Source organism: Perognathus longimembris, chromosome 6 (genome assembly GCF_023159225.1).
Source record: "Perognathus longimembris pacificus isolate PPM17 chromosome 6, ASM2315922v1, whole genome shotgun sequence".
NCBI lineage: Eukaryota > Metazoa > Chordata > Mammalia > Rodentia > Heteromyidae > Perognathus > Perognathus longimembris.
This window is the reverse complement of record NC_063166.1, coordinates 13,910,403-13,925,881: the sequence shown is the minus strand read 5'-3', so window position 1 is coordinate 13,925,881 and position 15,479 is coordinate 13,910,403. Positions and strand designations below refer to the sequence as shown.

At 53.4% G+C, this 15,479-nt stretch overlaps 2 protein-coding genes across 2 annotated transcripts; one reads left to right on the top strand and one right to left on the bottom strand.

Annotated features, from left to right (window-relative positions):
- The first annotated feature begins 803 nt into the window (after nt 1-803).
- Nucleotides 804-2,632, top strand: Sapcd1 (suppressor APC domain containing 1). The gene is made up of 5 exons (XM_048348195.1): nt 804-917; nt 1,123-1,263; nt 1,903-1,995; nt 2,098-2,187; nt 2,271-2,632. Exons 1-5 carry the CDS (start codon nt 804-806, stop codon nt 2,364-2,366), a joined length of 534 nt encoding a protein of 177 aa, XP_048204152.1. The 3' UTR covers nt 2,367-2,632.
- Nucleotides 2,633-2,770: 138 nt separating this feature from the next.
- Vwa7 (von Willebrand factor A domain containing 7) lies at nt 2,771-15,426 on the bottom strand. Its single transcript, XM_048349219.1, has 18 exons — nt 15,233-15,426; nt 14,666-14,921; nt 14,073-14,354; nt 11,115-11,211; nt 9,871-9,981; nt 9,480-9,675; nt 9,215-9,384; nt 7,426-7,538; nt 7,082-7,198; nt 5,317-5,502; nt 4,701-4,833; nt 4,447-4,599; nt 4,264-4,356; nt 3,766-4,046; nt 3,553-3,692; nt 3,176-3,387; nt 2,936-3,111; nt 2,771-2,806 (listed from the first exon to the last, which is right to left on the bottom strand). The coding sequence occupies exons 2-18, from the start codon at nt 14,915-14,917 to the stop codon at nt 2,771-2,773; spliced, it is 2,748 nt and encodes a 915-aa protein (XP_048205176.1). The 5' UTR covers nt 14,918-14,921; nt 15,233-15,426.
- Between the last annotated feature and the right edge of the window lie 53 nt (nt 15,427-15,479).

Below are 15,479 nucleotides of genomic sequence, written 5' to 3'. Positions count from 1 at the left end.
AGGAATCAAACCCAGAGTTTCATGCATGCTAGGCAAGCACTCTACCACTAAGCTGCTTTCCTAGCCCCTACCCCAGGGTTTTTATGAGAATAAATTGTAGGGCTTCTCTGAAGCCCTAAATACAGATTAGAGAGCCAGAATTGGTGGTGCATTCCTGTAATCCCAGTACTTAGGAGGATGAGGCAGGAGGATCAGGAGTTCATAATGAAATCCTGTCTTAAAAACACATAAACTACACCACACCCTCCCTCCCCCGACCAAGACTGTTATAAGTAGATTAGCGGCCGAGTGGAGTGTCTCATGCCTGTAAAACCAGCTACTTGGAGACAGAGATGGAGAGGATTGGTTTGAGGACAGCCTAGGGAAAAAGTTAGTGAGACCACATCCTAATAAAAACAAACCTGGGTATGGTGGCACATTTCTGTCACCTCAGCTATATGGATAGAAGTAGGAGCATTCTATCCAGGCCAACCAGGTGTGTGTGGGGGGGACACAGGATCCTACAGAAATAACTAAATAATAAGCAAAAGAGGTGACAGGAAATGCTCACATGCACAAACTAGCTTAGACTTTGAATAAAACCTCACCACCACCAAAAAAAAAAAAAAAACCAAGGTAAAAACAAAAAACCCAAACAGATCAAAGAGAGAAAACAGGGGCTAAAGGGCACAAACAGAAACATCCAGCTCAGACTTTCTGTGTAACAGACCAGAAAGATTGAAAGCCAAGGCCGAGTGGGCGCCAGGCTGGGTGGGCGGGGCGGGAGCAGCCGGGCCAGGCTCTGTCGTTCCCACCCCAGAGCCATGGGCAGCCTGGGGCCTGGCAGGCCACCCCGGGTGCGCGTTCCCTACTCAGTTCTGCTGCTGCCTCTGGAAACAAGCCGCCAAGACCCAGGGGCCCAGAGCTTTTTCCTTTGGGTAAGTTTTAGGCCAACAAGAAGTCTTGGGAAGCCCCTGTCCTGTCCTCTACATTTCCATTCAACCTGGAGTCTTCCTCTTGCCTTGCCTCCAGGTCTTAGTGGCCGGTCTGGGCTCTAAGGTAGAGACCGCATAGCTAACTCCTACCGAAGGGCCTGGCCTGGCGCTGCCTGGAGTGTCAGCCTCTGCGTCTTGCCCCACTTAGCTGCAGAGGATGCAGGCTCTGGAGAGGGCACAGGACGCTCTGTGGCAGGGGCTGGAGTTGCTGGAGCAAGGCCACGCCTGGTTCCAAGACCACCTGAGGGAAGCGCAGAGCCGGCAGCTGCATCTGGGGGCCCTGGGTGAGGTACGGAGCTGCTCCTCTGTGTGGATGGGGTGGAAAGGGAGAGGCAGTGTATGGACCTGGCCTGAGACCATTCTGGAAAGCAGAGAGTTAATGGATAGGGATCAGCAAATGGAAGCATCATTGGAATGACAGGAGGGCCCCAAGTATTAGGCAGGGGTTCATTGTTGGAAGAGACCTGTGTGCATTCCATTCAGAGGGAGAGTGGGGGATGGCTTGGGTTGTTCCAGGAGGGCAGGGAGGGTCCAGGAGGATCCACGAGGAACAAGGGGTGGGGGGCGTTGTGCTATTTGAGGGGTTTGCAGTGTTGTGCTGGTACCAGAGCTTGAATTCTGGTCCTGGGCTCTGTCCCTTCGCTTTTTCCATGCTGGCTTGCCCTCTACCACTGGAGTTACCCCCACTTGTAGCTTTTTACCAGTTAATTGGAGATAAGAGATCCACAGACTTCTCTACTTGGGCTAGCTTTGAATTACACCCCTCAGATCTTAGCTCTTGAGTAGCTAGGTTTACAGGTATGAGCCACCGGCACCCAGCTTTGATGTGGGGGTTCAGATGACGAAAGGAATTGGCCTGTGGTGACAGACGAGTGGCAGATGGATTTCAAGTTTTCACCACATTGTCAGCGTCCAACACCTCCTTTAGAATTTTCTAACAGAGTCGCACTCAGATCCTGGGGACCCCCAGTTAACCCAGATTCAAAGAGTGAACAAGTGTCTGCAAACTCTGATTGAGAAGGTGAGTTTATTGTTTGGGGTTTAGACTGGGGGGAAGTGGTGGGACAAGAGAAGGGACTGGGGCTCAGCACTGGCTCCATAGAAAACAACCCATCTCCCACAGTTCCCCCCACGTCCATTAAACAAGGCTAGTTCCCACGCCACCCAGTTCCCGAAGGAAAAGCCAGAGCCGCAGACTTGGTGGCAGCGAGAGGTAATCGAGGGGGGGAGGTGGGGAGCGCTGGCCCGCGGGGAGTGGGGTACATGAGTGCGGTCTGCTTCTCTCCTCTCCTCCAGGGGTTGGCAAGGAAGCGGAAGGGAGTCATCCGGCCCCAGGGGGAGATGGCTAGGTCAGGCTGCTCGCAGGGGCGGAGGGGCCCTACCCGCGTGTGAAGCAGCCCCTCCACGCCCCTGGCGCTGGGGAAGGAGAAGGTGGAATCAGGAACTCCCCTCCCCGCTCCTGTCTTCATCCCACAGCCCCAGGGCTCCAGGACGTGTATCAATTCCATTCAAAACAACTGAATCCAGACATCTCGGTATAAAGTGTATCTATCCTCTGCTCCTGCCAACTTCCATTTTCTCTTCTTTATGCTTTGATTTTTATCTATTCTACATGTTGAAAAAAATGTGCCAAAAGAAGAATTTCTCCAGAGTCTTCCATGGAGAAGACATGGGCATTGAAACCATCCTTTTAGCCTTAAGTAGAACAATAAAGAAGCAGCTGCTCTTGAATGTAGAATGCCCCCCCCCCCCCCCCCCCGTAATGAACGCTTCCTGGTGCCTTGCTCGTTGGGCTCTCACAAGGGGAAGTGCGCTACGGGAATCCAGCGCATCTATTCCAGGACCAGGCCTCAGGTCTTAGAAGGAAACCCGCCCCCCACCCCTGCTAGAAGAGGTCCCCCCCGAAACGGATGTGACCCCCTCCTCCATGGGACAGCTGGAAAGCAGCTCTGGAGACTCACTTCCTCTAAGGGCTGCGTGCCCAGGAGGCCCAGGATAGCAGCAGCAGCCCTGGCACGCTCGCCCACCGGGAGCTGCCCACCCCTCTTCCGGCCCTTCCCCGAGGCGGTCGAGTGGAGGGATGCGCCAGCGGCTTGGCGGAAGGAAGCACAGGCGTGGATGTGGCGTCGTGCCAAGCCTGGGGGGAAGGAAGCAGGTCAAGGTGCGCCAGAGCCGCGCTGGAGTGGGGTGCCTCCATGTGCCTGGATGCCCGAAAGCGGGGTGCCTCACCTGCCCTGCCGGATCTTGTACCAGGAGCTGGAGGAAGGCATGGGTGGGGGGCGCGGGGCTGGCTCCTCGGCCTGCCACACCCATCACTGCCACCGTCACCGTCACTATGGATCGAGGGGCTGCTGAGTTGGGGACCTCCAGCCACAGGCGCCCCGAGACCGACTCATTCAGTCGCAGGTGGGCCCTGCGGAGTGAATTCCAGCCTCAGAGCCGGAGCCGAGGGCACAGCTACGCGGAGGGGCCGGGAGAGGCCTCTGAGGGTCCGTGGGAAGGGGACAAAGGCAGGGCTTGGGGTAAAGAGCTCAGGCCCAGGCCCTGCCCCCTCCAACAGACTGGTGGGGGAACTCACCTGGTCAGGTTGGAGGTGAGGGCAAAATGGGGGTTGACATCGGTCTTAATATCGAGATCCTGAGTGCCCGAGAAGCTGGAGATGTAGAGACTGAGAGGGACCTTGCTGCCCGGGACCAAGAAACTTGGGGGGCCGCTCAGCTGTGGGAAAGTGCCGGTCAGGAGAGGGGTGACCCCGGGGCTCCCCAGCCTGCCCCCTTCGCCCGTGTCTCACCTCCACAAGCACCTGGGCCACGGTGCACGGCTGGGGGGCGGCCCTTTGCAGGTCCTGCCCCTCTCCATTCCGGCCGATAAGTTGGAGAGAAAAGGGGGACGAGGTAGACAGCAGGGTGGGCGGCAGGGAGGCCGTGAGGAGGCCCTGCTCCGGGGGGCCGACAGGCTCCAGGGCCACGCGGCCCAGCTCCGTGCCCTCGGGCACCTTTCGGAGGACCGCGTGGGAGAAGCGCGGATGGCTGTCCAGCCCCGTCACCTCCACCAGCAGCTGGGTCCGGAGACCTGAGCAGGCGGACGGGAAGAGAGGGCGAGCCTGACACGCGGGGAGAGGGGGCACGGCTCCAGCCGGAAGTGGGCGACGGTGACCTGGAAGTACTTAGAGGAAATCCCCCGAGCTGGACCCGCTCGTGCCCACACGCGCAGATGCGCCTGGCGGGGTCCCTACACCCATGGGTACCCATGCGCCCCTGCGTCGGCAGAGGGAGCGGGGAGGGGGTACCTGCAACTGGCTGAGTCAGGGGGTAGAAGCCAGGATGGGGGCCGTCATCCACGGGGATCCCAAAGTAGAAGAGGAAGTCCACGGAGCTCCGGGCTAGGGAGGGCGAGGCTCTCAGGGGCCTTCCTCGGAGGAGGCGGCCAGACTGTCCCCCTTCCCACCCCCGCAGCGCCTCTCTCCCCTCACCTTGCACTCTCACCCACGGGGCGCCCTCGGCCGCCACCTGGATCTCCCACGTCCCCGCCTGTGGGGGGTCAGTCACGGTCACCATCCAGAACTGCCCAAAGCGGCGGGTGTGACCCAGAGGGCCCGGGCCTTCCTCCTGGCCTTGAGAGAGCCCTGGGATGGGGACGAGACGCCGTCACGCCAAGCAGCGCGGCGCGTGTTCCGCTCTCCAGCCTCCGTTTCCCCGCCACGCCCCGCGTCCCGCACGGGCGCACCTGCAGGGCTCCTGATGCTGAAGCTGCGGATCTGCCCGTGCAGGCGCACGGTGAGCTTGTGCAGCAGCCCGTCCACGTGGAACACGAGCGCCCTCCCGGGCAGGGCCACAGGGGGATCCAGGGGAAGGGTCACCTGGAGGGACACGGGGGGGCAGAGACCAGGAGAAAGCAAGGCTTCCAATAAGGTGAGTGCAAAGACAGCAGAAGAGTCACACAGGGAGGGGGGAGGGTGCTAGCGGAGGCGCGGGGGGGGGGGGGGGGGGGGAGGGGGGAAGGGGGAGGGCCGTAAGGAAGGGACTGCCGTCAGCGACAAAGTCGGAGATGAGGGACTCAGTCACTTCTGATAACCTGGCGGCATACCACCTTCATAATTATTATATTAAAAAAAAGACTTCCTGTCCCGTTCCTGAGGGAATAGGGGACCCAAAGTGGAAGCAAAGTTTATTGATTTGGAAGAGCATCATGGCGGCAGGTGGATAAGTCATGAGGCCCCGAGGAAGGGAAAGGTCCTTTCCCATTCTTCTGTGCCGCAGGCAACACAGCACCCTTTCTCCTGTAAGAGACACCCGGCCTCTCTCTAGCTGAGGGCACCAGCCTCCTGCCTGCCTTCACTTACCAGAGTACCCGTGCTCTCGCCAACAACGGTCGCCACGTCCCGAATGTACCGGTCTTTGGTGAAAATCACCTCTCCTCCTGATGCCCGAGCCACGGCTTCATAGGGCTCAAAACGCTGAGGCGATAACACCTCCCGCCGAGCGCGCCCCAGAACTCTGGACGGGTCCTCAGTCACCAAGAATGTCACCTAGGGCCCAGAGAATGGCGGCCAATCCACTCGTGCAAGTGAGGGCCCCTTCTGCTCAAGCTTCCTGGGGTTAGTGATAGGGCCTGTCTACCTCGGCTGCTAGCGTGGGTCTCTCAGGGACAAGCCCCTGGCCCCATTAGTAGCTGATTTCCCTCTTGTAACTCTTACTGTATTACAGTGTAGTGCTGACAATTACGTTCCTTGTACTTTTTTTTTTTTTTTGCAAGTCCTGGGGCTTGAACTCAGGACCTGGGCTCCGTCCTTGAGCCTCTCTGTGCTCAAGGCTAGTGCTCTACTACTTGAACTATAGTGCCACTTCTGGCTTTTTCTGAGTAGTTTATTGGTGATAAGAATCTCATGGACAGGCTGGGAATATGGCCTAGGGTAGAGTACTTGCCTCACATACATGAAGCCCTGGGTTCGATTCCTCAGCACTACATCTATAGAAAAGAGCCAGACGTGGCGCTGTGGCTCAAGTGGCAGAGTGCTAGCCTTGAGCAAAAAGAAGCCAGGGACAGTGCTCAGGCCCTGAGTTCAAGGCCCAGGACTAGCAAAAAAAAAAAAAAAAAAAGAGTCTCATGGACTTTCCTGCCTGGGCTGGCTTTGAACCGGATTCCTTAGATCTCAGCCTCCTGAGTAGCTAGGATTACAGGCATGAGCCACCAGCACCTGGCTCTTTCCTTATTCTTTGAGGAGTTTATTGGGTAGATTCAAATATGAATTCAGACCAGGCCTGTAATCCTAGCTTCTAGAAAGCCAAGACCTAAGGATCTCAGTTTGAAATGAGCTCAACTCTGTGAGAATCTTATCTCCAATTAACCAGCGAGAAGCTGGAAGTGAAGGAGTAGTTCAAGTGGTAAAGCACCAGCCTTGAGTGAAAAAGCTAAGCAAGAGTAAGAGGCCCTGAGTTCAAGCTCCAGTACTGGCATAACAACAAAAACAAAAACAAGGGGCAGGGAATGTTGCCTAGTGATAGAGTTCTTGTCTTGCATATATGAAGCCCTGGGTTCGATTCTTCAGCACCACGTATACAGAAACAGCCAAAAGTGGCTCTGTGGCTCAAGTGGCAGAGTGCTAGCCTTGAGCAAAAAGAAGCCAGGGACAGTGCTCAGGCCCTGAGTCCAAGCCCCAGGACTGGCCAAAAAAAAAAAAAAAAAAAGAAGAAGCAACAAGAAACAAACAAGCCAGGTGCTGGTGGCTTATGCCTGGAATCCTAGCTTTAAGAGGTTGCGATCTGAGGACTAGTTCAAAGCCAGCCCAGGCAGGAAAGTCAGTGAGACTCTTATCTCCAATTAACCACCAGAAAACTAGAAGTGGCTCCAAGTGGTAGAGTGCTAGCCTTGAACAAAAGAGCACGGGCTCTGAGTTCAAGCCCCATGACTGTCAAAAACAACAACAACAACAACAAAAAGAAACAAACAAACATGAATTCAGCATCACTCAGGCTGAGACTGATTCTTGCCTCTTGTTGAAGTTCTATATAGTTTGCTGCCATGATATGACTTGACACTAGTGAGGCGGTGGTGCCTCCTAGCCTGGGGTAGCTAACTAACCCTGGGACTCCTACCACAGTGCTCACCCTGCAGCGCCGCTCCTGAGTCAGGGATTCCACGCGGCTGGTGAGAAAAGCATCCTTTGGGGAGGCATCGGTAAAGACAAAGATGTCTGAGAGTGGCGGTGTGTGCAGCAGGGCTAACTGGAAGAAAAGAAAATGAGTGAGGTTAAAAATGGTGGAGGCAGAGGAGTGGGTAGAACCAGGAAGGGCAGATTATGGCCCTGGAACCCAGGGGGTGACTAGCAGAACTAGGATCTTAAGGAGTGGGTGTGGAGGGGGAGAGGGGAAGTGTCTGGGTCTAGCTCCCCCTGGTGGCAAAGCCTGGAAAAGGCAGGGCAAGAGGGAAGAGGAGGAGAAGAGAGTCAAACCTCCAAGGCCGACAGGCACATCTCAGGCTCGTCTCCACCCCCCAAGGCTTGGAGCTCATTGAGATGCTGCTGAAAGCTGTCAGGATCACTGGTTGTAAAAACAGGTCCAAATTCTGGGCAGAGGGAAAGGGGGTTGAGATGCGTGAGGACAATGTACCCCAGATTCCTACCCCAGGTCCCAAGGTGGTCAAACATTGAAGTAAGATTCTGTGCTCAGCATGACTCAATCTCTGGAAAAAAGAAGTCTCTTTATTTTTATATAGTTCTCCTTTTATACATCAGGCAGGGATGATGACCTTGGTGAGAAAGGGAACTTCCATTCCCCTAAAAAGGGGGGGGGGAGGGTGGCACTTCCTGTGACCCTGAGGAATCGTGTGTTTATTCAGTATTCAGTATCTAGTTATTCAGTATATGTGTCTGTACAGGCTCATGCCTATAATCCTAGTATTTGGGAGGCTGAGGCAGGAGGATCTCCAGTTTCTGGCCAGATTATGCTACATAGTGAGGCCCAGTTGTTGTTGTTGTTGTTTAGTCTTAAATGGCATAAAATAAATAAGATTTTAGCACGGTGTTCACTATTCTACTTACTTTGTATTAAGCACTGTTATTTTGTCTGGCTCTTTTTTAATGAGGGAACTATAAGATATAGAAGATAAAATTAACTCAAACTCTACTTTCCTTTAGGAAATCTTAGTCCAGGAGGCATTTTATTTGATCACCATTTCAATCATGGGAATGAGGCAGATAAAGGCAAGTACTGACCCACTTAATGGATGATGAAATTAAGGCAAAGAAAAGTGAAAGGGCCAGCCCAAGGTCACATAATAAGAGGTAATCTGACTTACATTAGGAAAGAATATAGGTCTCTATCTCACACATTTCCTAGAGAGACAAAGCCACTAACCATAGCCTTCACTCCAATCTCTGCCTATAAGAAATGGAAGAGTGAAAATGGTTTATTAAAGCCAGGCACTGGTGGCTTACGCCTGTAATCCCACCTACGAAGGAGGTTGCCATCTGAGGATCAAGATTTGAAGCCAGCCTGGGAAGACAATCCATAAGACTCGTTTTTTTCCAGTTAACCAGCAAAAAGTGGGAAGTGGAGGTATGGCTCAAGTGGAGGACCCGCCATCCTTAAGCAGAAAAAAACAAGTGAGAATTGGAGGCCTGGAATTGAAGCCCTAGTTCTAGCACCAAAGAAAAGGCAGAGAGGAGAGAGGAGAGGAGAGAGGAGAGGATGGTTGATTAGTAGTCTAAGATGGTTGATTAGATGTCTAAGAAAGCAGAGGTTGTCCACTGGAGCATGGTCATGCATGAGACTTCTGGAAAGTGCTGCCATCTTACAAATAGTACTGGAGGCTTTTTTGTTTTATTTTTCTTTCTGTTTCTTTTTTATGCTTATCCTGGGGTTTGCACTCTAGCCCTTGGCTCTGTCCCTGAGCTTTTGTGCTCAAGACTAGTGCTCTACCATTTGAGCCATAGCTTCACTTCTGGCTTTCTTGGTTAACTGGAGATAATCTCATGGACTTTCCTGTCCAGGCTGGCTTTGAACCACAATCCTCAAATCTCAGCCTCCAGAGTAGCTAGGGTGACAGGTGTGAACCACCAGTGCCTGGCTAGCTTCTTGTTTTCTGTCTATACACAGTAGAAGCTCACTCAGGACCCGAGGAAGAGTCACCATTTTCTTGAGGAAGTGGAGCTCTGAGACCACTTCCTCCCTGAGGCCTTTACCCCTTGCCCTGCTGGGCTTTCCTTCCCTCCTCGTCCTGGCCAGATCCCAGCTAGCTACCTGGATCATGGAAAGGCACCAGGATGTAATGAATGGGCTCTATGGGGGTGCCTCGTCGCTGCTCCACAATGCGGCGAGTCTGGATTTTGGCAGCGCTGATCTCCTCCCCCATGCTGCCTGTGGTGTCCAGGACGAAGCTCAGGCTGGACCCTGGGGAGATGTTCAACAGCCTGGGGAGCGGGCCAGAGACACAGGGTACACATTGGTTCCCCACCATTCCCCAATTCCACCAGGAACACTAACCCAGCTCAAAGAGGCCACTCACCTGGAGAAACTGCTGTCGCCCAGGTTGCTTCGGAGGAAGTTGAAGGCCTGGACGGTGGACATAAGCGCCAGGTTTGCAGCCTGTTGGTGGAACATGTGGTGTGGGGAGAAGGTGGGCGATGTGCTGTCCTTGTTGATGCCTCCCCGGGGTGGCTGGGTGCGGCTCTGGTCCAATCTGCCCCCATGGCTACATTTCCCTGGGTTGAGGAAAGAGATGTGGAAGAATGGAGTTTAACAAACATGGCCTTCATCCATCCACCCCACCGCCAATGTCCTCTGTTCCAGTGATACTATGGCGGAGGGGACAAAGGTCTCAGGGACTGAGATTGGATGGAAGTGCTCAAAGGAAGTGGCTCTCTCCTCTTGCTCCAGGGAGACCTCCTGGCTGTTACCTGGAGGTTTAGGAGGATTCGTTCCAAAGTAGCCAGAGGTAAGGAGTGTGACGGTCAGCAAATTCTTAGGGCAGCTCAACTCTGAACAGTCGGAACAGGTAATAGCACGGGCTGGAAAGAAAGGGCAGAGCTGGAAGAACCCAAGCCTTGGCTGAGCCGGGCGCAGGTGGCTCACACTTGTAATTCTAGCCACTCAGGAGGCTGAGATCTGAGCATCGTAGTTTGAAGCCAAGCCCAGGCAGGAAAGTCCGTGAGACTTTTTTTTTGGCGGGGGGGGGGGGGGGGGCTGGTTATGGGACTTGAATTATGGGTCTGGGCATTGTCCCTGAGCTCCTCAGCTCAAGGCTAGCATTCTCTTACTTGAGACACAGAACCACTTTCAGTTTTTTGGTGGTTACTGGAGATAAGAGTCTCATGGACTTTCCTGCTGGGGCTGGCTTTCAACTCGCCAGCCTTCTGTGAAACTCTTATCTCCAATTAGCCTCCAGAAAACCAGAAGTGGCTCTGTACCTCAAGTGATAGAACGCTAGCCTGGAGCACAAAGAGGCTCAGGGACAGCACCTAGGCCCTGAGTTCAAGCCCCACAAACCCACAAAAAAACAAAGAGAGAAAACTGACTTTTATTTTTGCCCACCAATTACCAATTTCTTCAGCTTTTACTCTGAGCTGGAACAAGACAAAATCCACAGGTGCCCTGATCTAGCTCAGTGGGGTTACTGGGCTGGTGGCAGGAATGGGTGTGTAAGACTGGGGGAATAAACTCAGGAAGAGACAGGGAGTAGCACATTCCTGTAATCGTACTCAGGAGGCAGGGGCAGGGAGATCTTGAGTTTGAGGCCAGCCTGGGTTATAATGTAAGACTGTATTTCAAGAAAAAAAGAAAAGACAGAAAAAAGAGATCTCAAGACATATGGTGAGCTGCAGACCTGTGTCTATGTGGGAGCTGTAGACCGGAAGTGAGCTTCAGAAGGCAGCTTCCGGGGCCGGAGTTCATTGGGAGGACCCAGGAACTCACTGACTATGGGAAGGGGCTGCGAGCTTGCTCTGAGGGCTGGAGGCCTGATCTTGGCTGTCACCCCCACGTGGCCCTGGGGAGCCTGGGTGGCCGCCTCCCTGGGCTAGGGAACCTCGTAGTCCTCACAGAGATGAATGGACGTTGCAGGGAAGCTTAGGTGATGACACATCAGGCAGGCTGGAGGAGGTGGCTCCGGGGCTTTCTCCTTACCCCGGGCTCACGGTCATACCTGGTGCCACGGTCCAGAGTGTCTTCGTTAGCCCGAGGAGGTAAGGATGTGGCTCCTCTATCCCCAGCTCTACCCAGTTGCTGTGACTGTAGAAATCCTGGTCCCAGAAGAAAGAAGAGAAATGAGGCACTTGTCCAACACAGTCACAATCACCAGTCCTAATGTGCCACTCCTTTCAATTCCTACCCAGAAAGTCTCCTCCATTCCCCTCCTTCAGACACCTGAGTCCAAGTCCCTTCCCCAGCTCTGTCTACTGCCCAGAAGACAGCTATACCCATGAGGGAAACTGGGAAATGTTTCGCCTTAGAGATTAAACCAAGGGCCTCTCAGGACCTCCCTCTCCACGGCTGAACTCCCCACCTCTCCTGCCTCATCACCTTCCTCTCCCCACTCAATTCTCTACAGCCCCAGTGGCTTCCTGTGGGGATATTCTTGGATGAGGGGCTTTAAAAGCATAGGACAGCCAGGAGCTGGTGTCTTACTTCTGTAATCCTAGCTACTCAGGCTGAGATCTGAGGATAGTGGTTTGAAGCCAGCCTGGGCAGGAAAGTCCATGAGACCCTTATCTCCAATGAACCACCAGAAAACCAGAAGTGGTGCAGTGGCTCAAAGTGAAAGAGTGCTAGCCTTGAGTGGAAAAGCTTAGAGACAGTGCTCAGGTCCTAAGTTACAAAAAAAAAAAGAAAAAAAAAGGCCAAGGTAAGCCAAGCTCAGACACACAAACGACGAATATGCATGCAGAAGCTAGACCTAAAATACATTTGGACATGATAAATTATGCAGGACTCTAGACATTCATAAGCAGAAAGCCCAAAGGAGGATACTCTTAGGAAAGGAACACAAAGGTGCAATACCTATATGCTACCTGCTCATATAAAATAATATTTATCAAAATGAACTCCAGGAAATGGAAACAAGGTTTTCTATCTTTGTTGTTGTTTTCTTTTTTGTCTCGTTTGTTCATTTATCTGTCTTTGGAAGGGTAAGAAGGAGGCACAGAAATAGAAGGACAAAGGGTAAACAAATGCAGCACTGGTACTGGTACTAGACACTATGTCGAAAATGAACTATACAACTTGTAGGTGAGGATGGGAGGGGAAAACTGGGAAAGAAGGAGGGAAGAGGTGACATTGTCCAAAAAGAAATGTACTTGGGGCTGGGAATATGGCCTAGTGGCAAGAGTGCTTGCCTCGTATACATGAAGCCCTGGGTTCGATTCCCCAGCACCACATATATAGAAAACGGCCAGAAATGGCGCTGTGGCTCAAGTGGCAGAGTGCTAGCCTTGAGCAAAAAGAAGCCAGGGACAGTGCTCAGGCCCTGAGTCCAAGCCCAGGACTGGCAAAAAAAAAAAAAGTACTCTTTACTTAACTTATGTAACTATGGCCCCTCTGTATATCATCTTTGTAATAACAATTTCAAAATATTTTTTTAAAAATTAAAAAATCTAAAAAGCTCAGAGACATTGCCCAGGGCCTGAGTTCAAGCCCCAGGACCCAAAAAACAAAAAGAACAACAACAACAACAAAAACAAAAAAATGGGACAGGGGCTGGGAATATGGCCTAGTGATACAGTGCTCGTCTTGTATACATGAAGCCCTGGGTTCAATTCCTCAGCACCATATATATAGAAAAAGCCAGAAGTGGCACTGTGGCTCAAGTGGCAGAGTGCTAGCTTTGAGCAAAAAGAAGCCAGGGACAGTGCTCAGGCCCCAAGTTCAAGGACTGGCAAAAAACAAAACAAAAAACAAAAAACATGGGACATGTTTTTCCATGTCAGCAGTGTTCCTGGTCTCAACAATTATCACACGCAATGACCCATGAGATGTGAAAAACATAGATTGTCAGGTGCTGGTGGATCATACCTGTAATCCTAGCTACTCAGGAGTGGGAGACATGAGGATTGTGGTTCGAAGCTAGCCCAGGCAGGAAAGTCTGTGAGACTCTTATCTCCAATTAACCATAGAAAAAGTCAGAAGTGGAGCTGTGGCTCAAGTGGGAGAGCTCTAGTGTTCAACAAAAAGAAGCTGAGGGACAGTGCCCAGGCCCAGAGTTCAGGCCCAACGACCAGAAAAACAAATAAAAAACATGGGACATGTTTTTCCAAAGAATGGCTGGCATGTCAGCAGAGTTCCTGGTCTCAACAATTATCACATGTGATGACCCATAAGACCTGAAAAACACACAGCTTGCCAGGAGCTGGTGGGTCACCGCCATAGCCCTAGCTATCCAGAGGCTGAGATGAGACTTGAAGATCTGAGTTCAAAGCCAGCCTGGGCAGGAATATCCATAAGTCTTATCTCTAATTAACTACCAAAAAGTGGAGCTGTAGCTCAAGTCATAGAGTGCTAGCCTTGAGAAAAAAAAAGCTAAGGACAGCGCCCAGGCCCTGAGTTCAAGCTCCAGGACCAGCAAAAAACAAACTGAAAACCCCACATGGATTCCCCATGACCAAAAAGAGAGTTTAACATATGGCTTCATTGTAAGGCTGTATGTACAGTGCAACTGATGTTGTTCCTTGGTCAAGGTCTATTTGCCTTTTGCCTTTTCTTTTGGCCAGTCCTGCGGTTTGAACTCAGGGCCTGAGCACTGTCCCTGGCTTCTTTTTGCTCAAGGCTAGCACTCTGTCACTTGAGCCACAGCACCACTTCTGGATTTTTCTATCTATGTGGTGCTGGGGAATCGAACCCAGGGCTTCATGCATATGAGGCAAGCACTCTACCACTAGGCCACATTCCCAGGCCCTTACAAGGCTATTTTAAAAAGCCATAAGAAACCAAGCAGGGTCGCTTGTTCTCCAAAGGCAAGCAATCCTGTGTGGTTGCTCAGTGTCTGAGCCACTTCAGTCCACAACCACTGCAGCTCCCTTGCACCAGAAATGGCCCATTTGGGGGGAATTAAGAAGGCATCATAAAGTGCGGGAAAGGCCCCTCCTGCCCTTCCTCCCACCCTTCTCACCTGTAAGGCGTGAAGTGCAGCGCCAAAGCGCTTGCGGGCCAGAGTGTAGTCCTGGGCTCTGGCTGCCACCAGGGCTTCCTGCAGAGCCTCTCTCATGCGAGTGTGCCCCTGGTCCAGCCGTTCGGCGTCGAAGTGCAGGTCAGGGTCATCCTTGGTGCTTTGCTGGAAGTCCTGGGCTGCGTTGGCACGCGACAGCTCATTTAAGGCTGCTCGGAACGACCGGGAATTATACCCAGGTCCATAGTAGGCATCGAAGAGGTGGTCAATAAGCAGGGATTTGCCCTGATGCAAGAGGAGGGACAGGGGATTCCATCATTGCTCACATCACCTTGGCACCTGGTACTCGAGTATGGGTGAGCTCAAGGGCACGGGGCCCCACAAGGGAGAGGCACATCTGGACCTTCCCGAGGAGGAGGCATTCCTGATTTCAGGACCAGGACTCGTGCGCATTTTTCTACAGAAATTGTGTTGGAGGGGGAAGGAGAGGAGGTAGAAAGATGGATGACCCTTCAGACCACCAGGCCTCCCGGGGAATGTTAAGTCCCAGGGGCTAGAAGGATCTGGCAGGTGAGAGAGGAGCCAGGCACGCTCACCGAAAAGTCTTCTGGACGAAGGGGTGGCCGGCCGGGGATGGGATGGTCCAGGAAGAGCTGCAGGGTGACTTTTAGGGCTGCCTCCTCAGTCATGTGCTGGTGGCTGATGGAGCCAGGGCCAGCCATGAGGTTCCAGAAATTGGTGAGGAAGGCAGATGCAGGGGACAGCAGCAGCTGCAGCAGCAGCAGGGCTGAGGGCTGAAGGGCCCCAGAGAGACAGGGGTGCTTCCGCGGGGAGCAAGGCTGAGACATGGACCTGGGGGACAGAAGGCTCTCAAGGGAGGAGGAATCAATGGCTGATTCCAGGGTAGGCCCAGCCGTCTGTGCCCCAGGCACCTGTTTTGGCAGATTCCTTGGCTCTGTCTGATACATTTATTCCAGCCTGGTTCCCCGCCCTGTCGCACTGAGTCACCCTGACCACCTGAGAGCCTTGCCAGGCCAGTAGGTACCACACCTTCCAGAAGGCTCTAAGACTCCTCCCCCCCCCCCCCCCCCGGCCTCCCTGGCCTCAGGAGTGGCCAGTGTTCCCAGGCACACAGGACAGTCTCCCCTCGGCTGCTCTCCTACCTGGTGGCTGGGTCTCCTGGGCGCACTGGCCGAGGCGTGGCAGCGCAGGGCACTCAGGTCAGAGTTATAATTAACTAGACCTCCCTGCGGGGGGAGGGAAGCCCCGGCCAGGGGGAGGCAGGACAGGCAGCCCCTGGCCCGCCATTGCTGCCGGGCCAGGACCACAGGCGGCAGGCAGCACCAGGATAGCAGGGCAGGCCTGCGGCGCGCAGTGCGGAGGTGAGGAGGGCTGGGGAGGAGGGAGGGA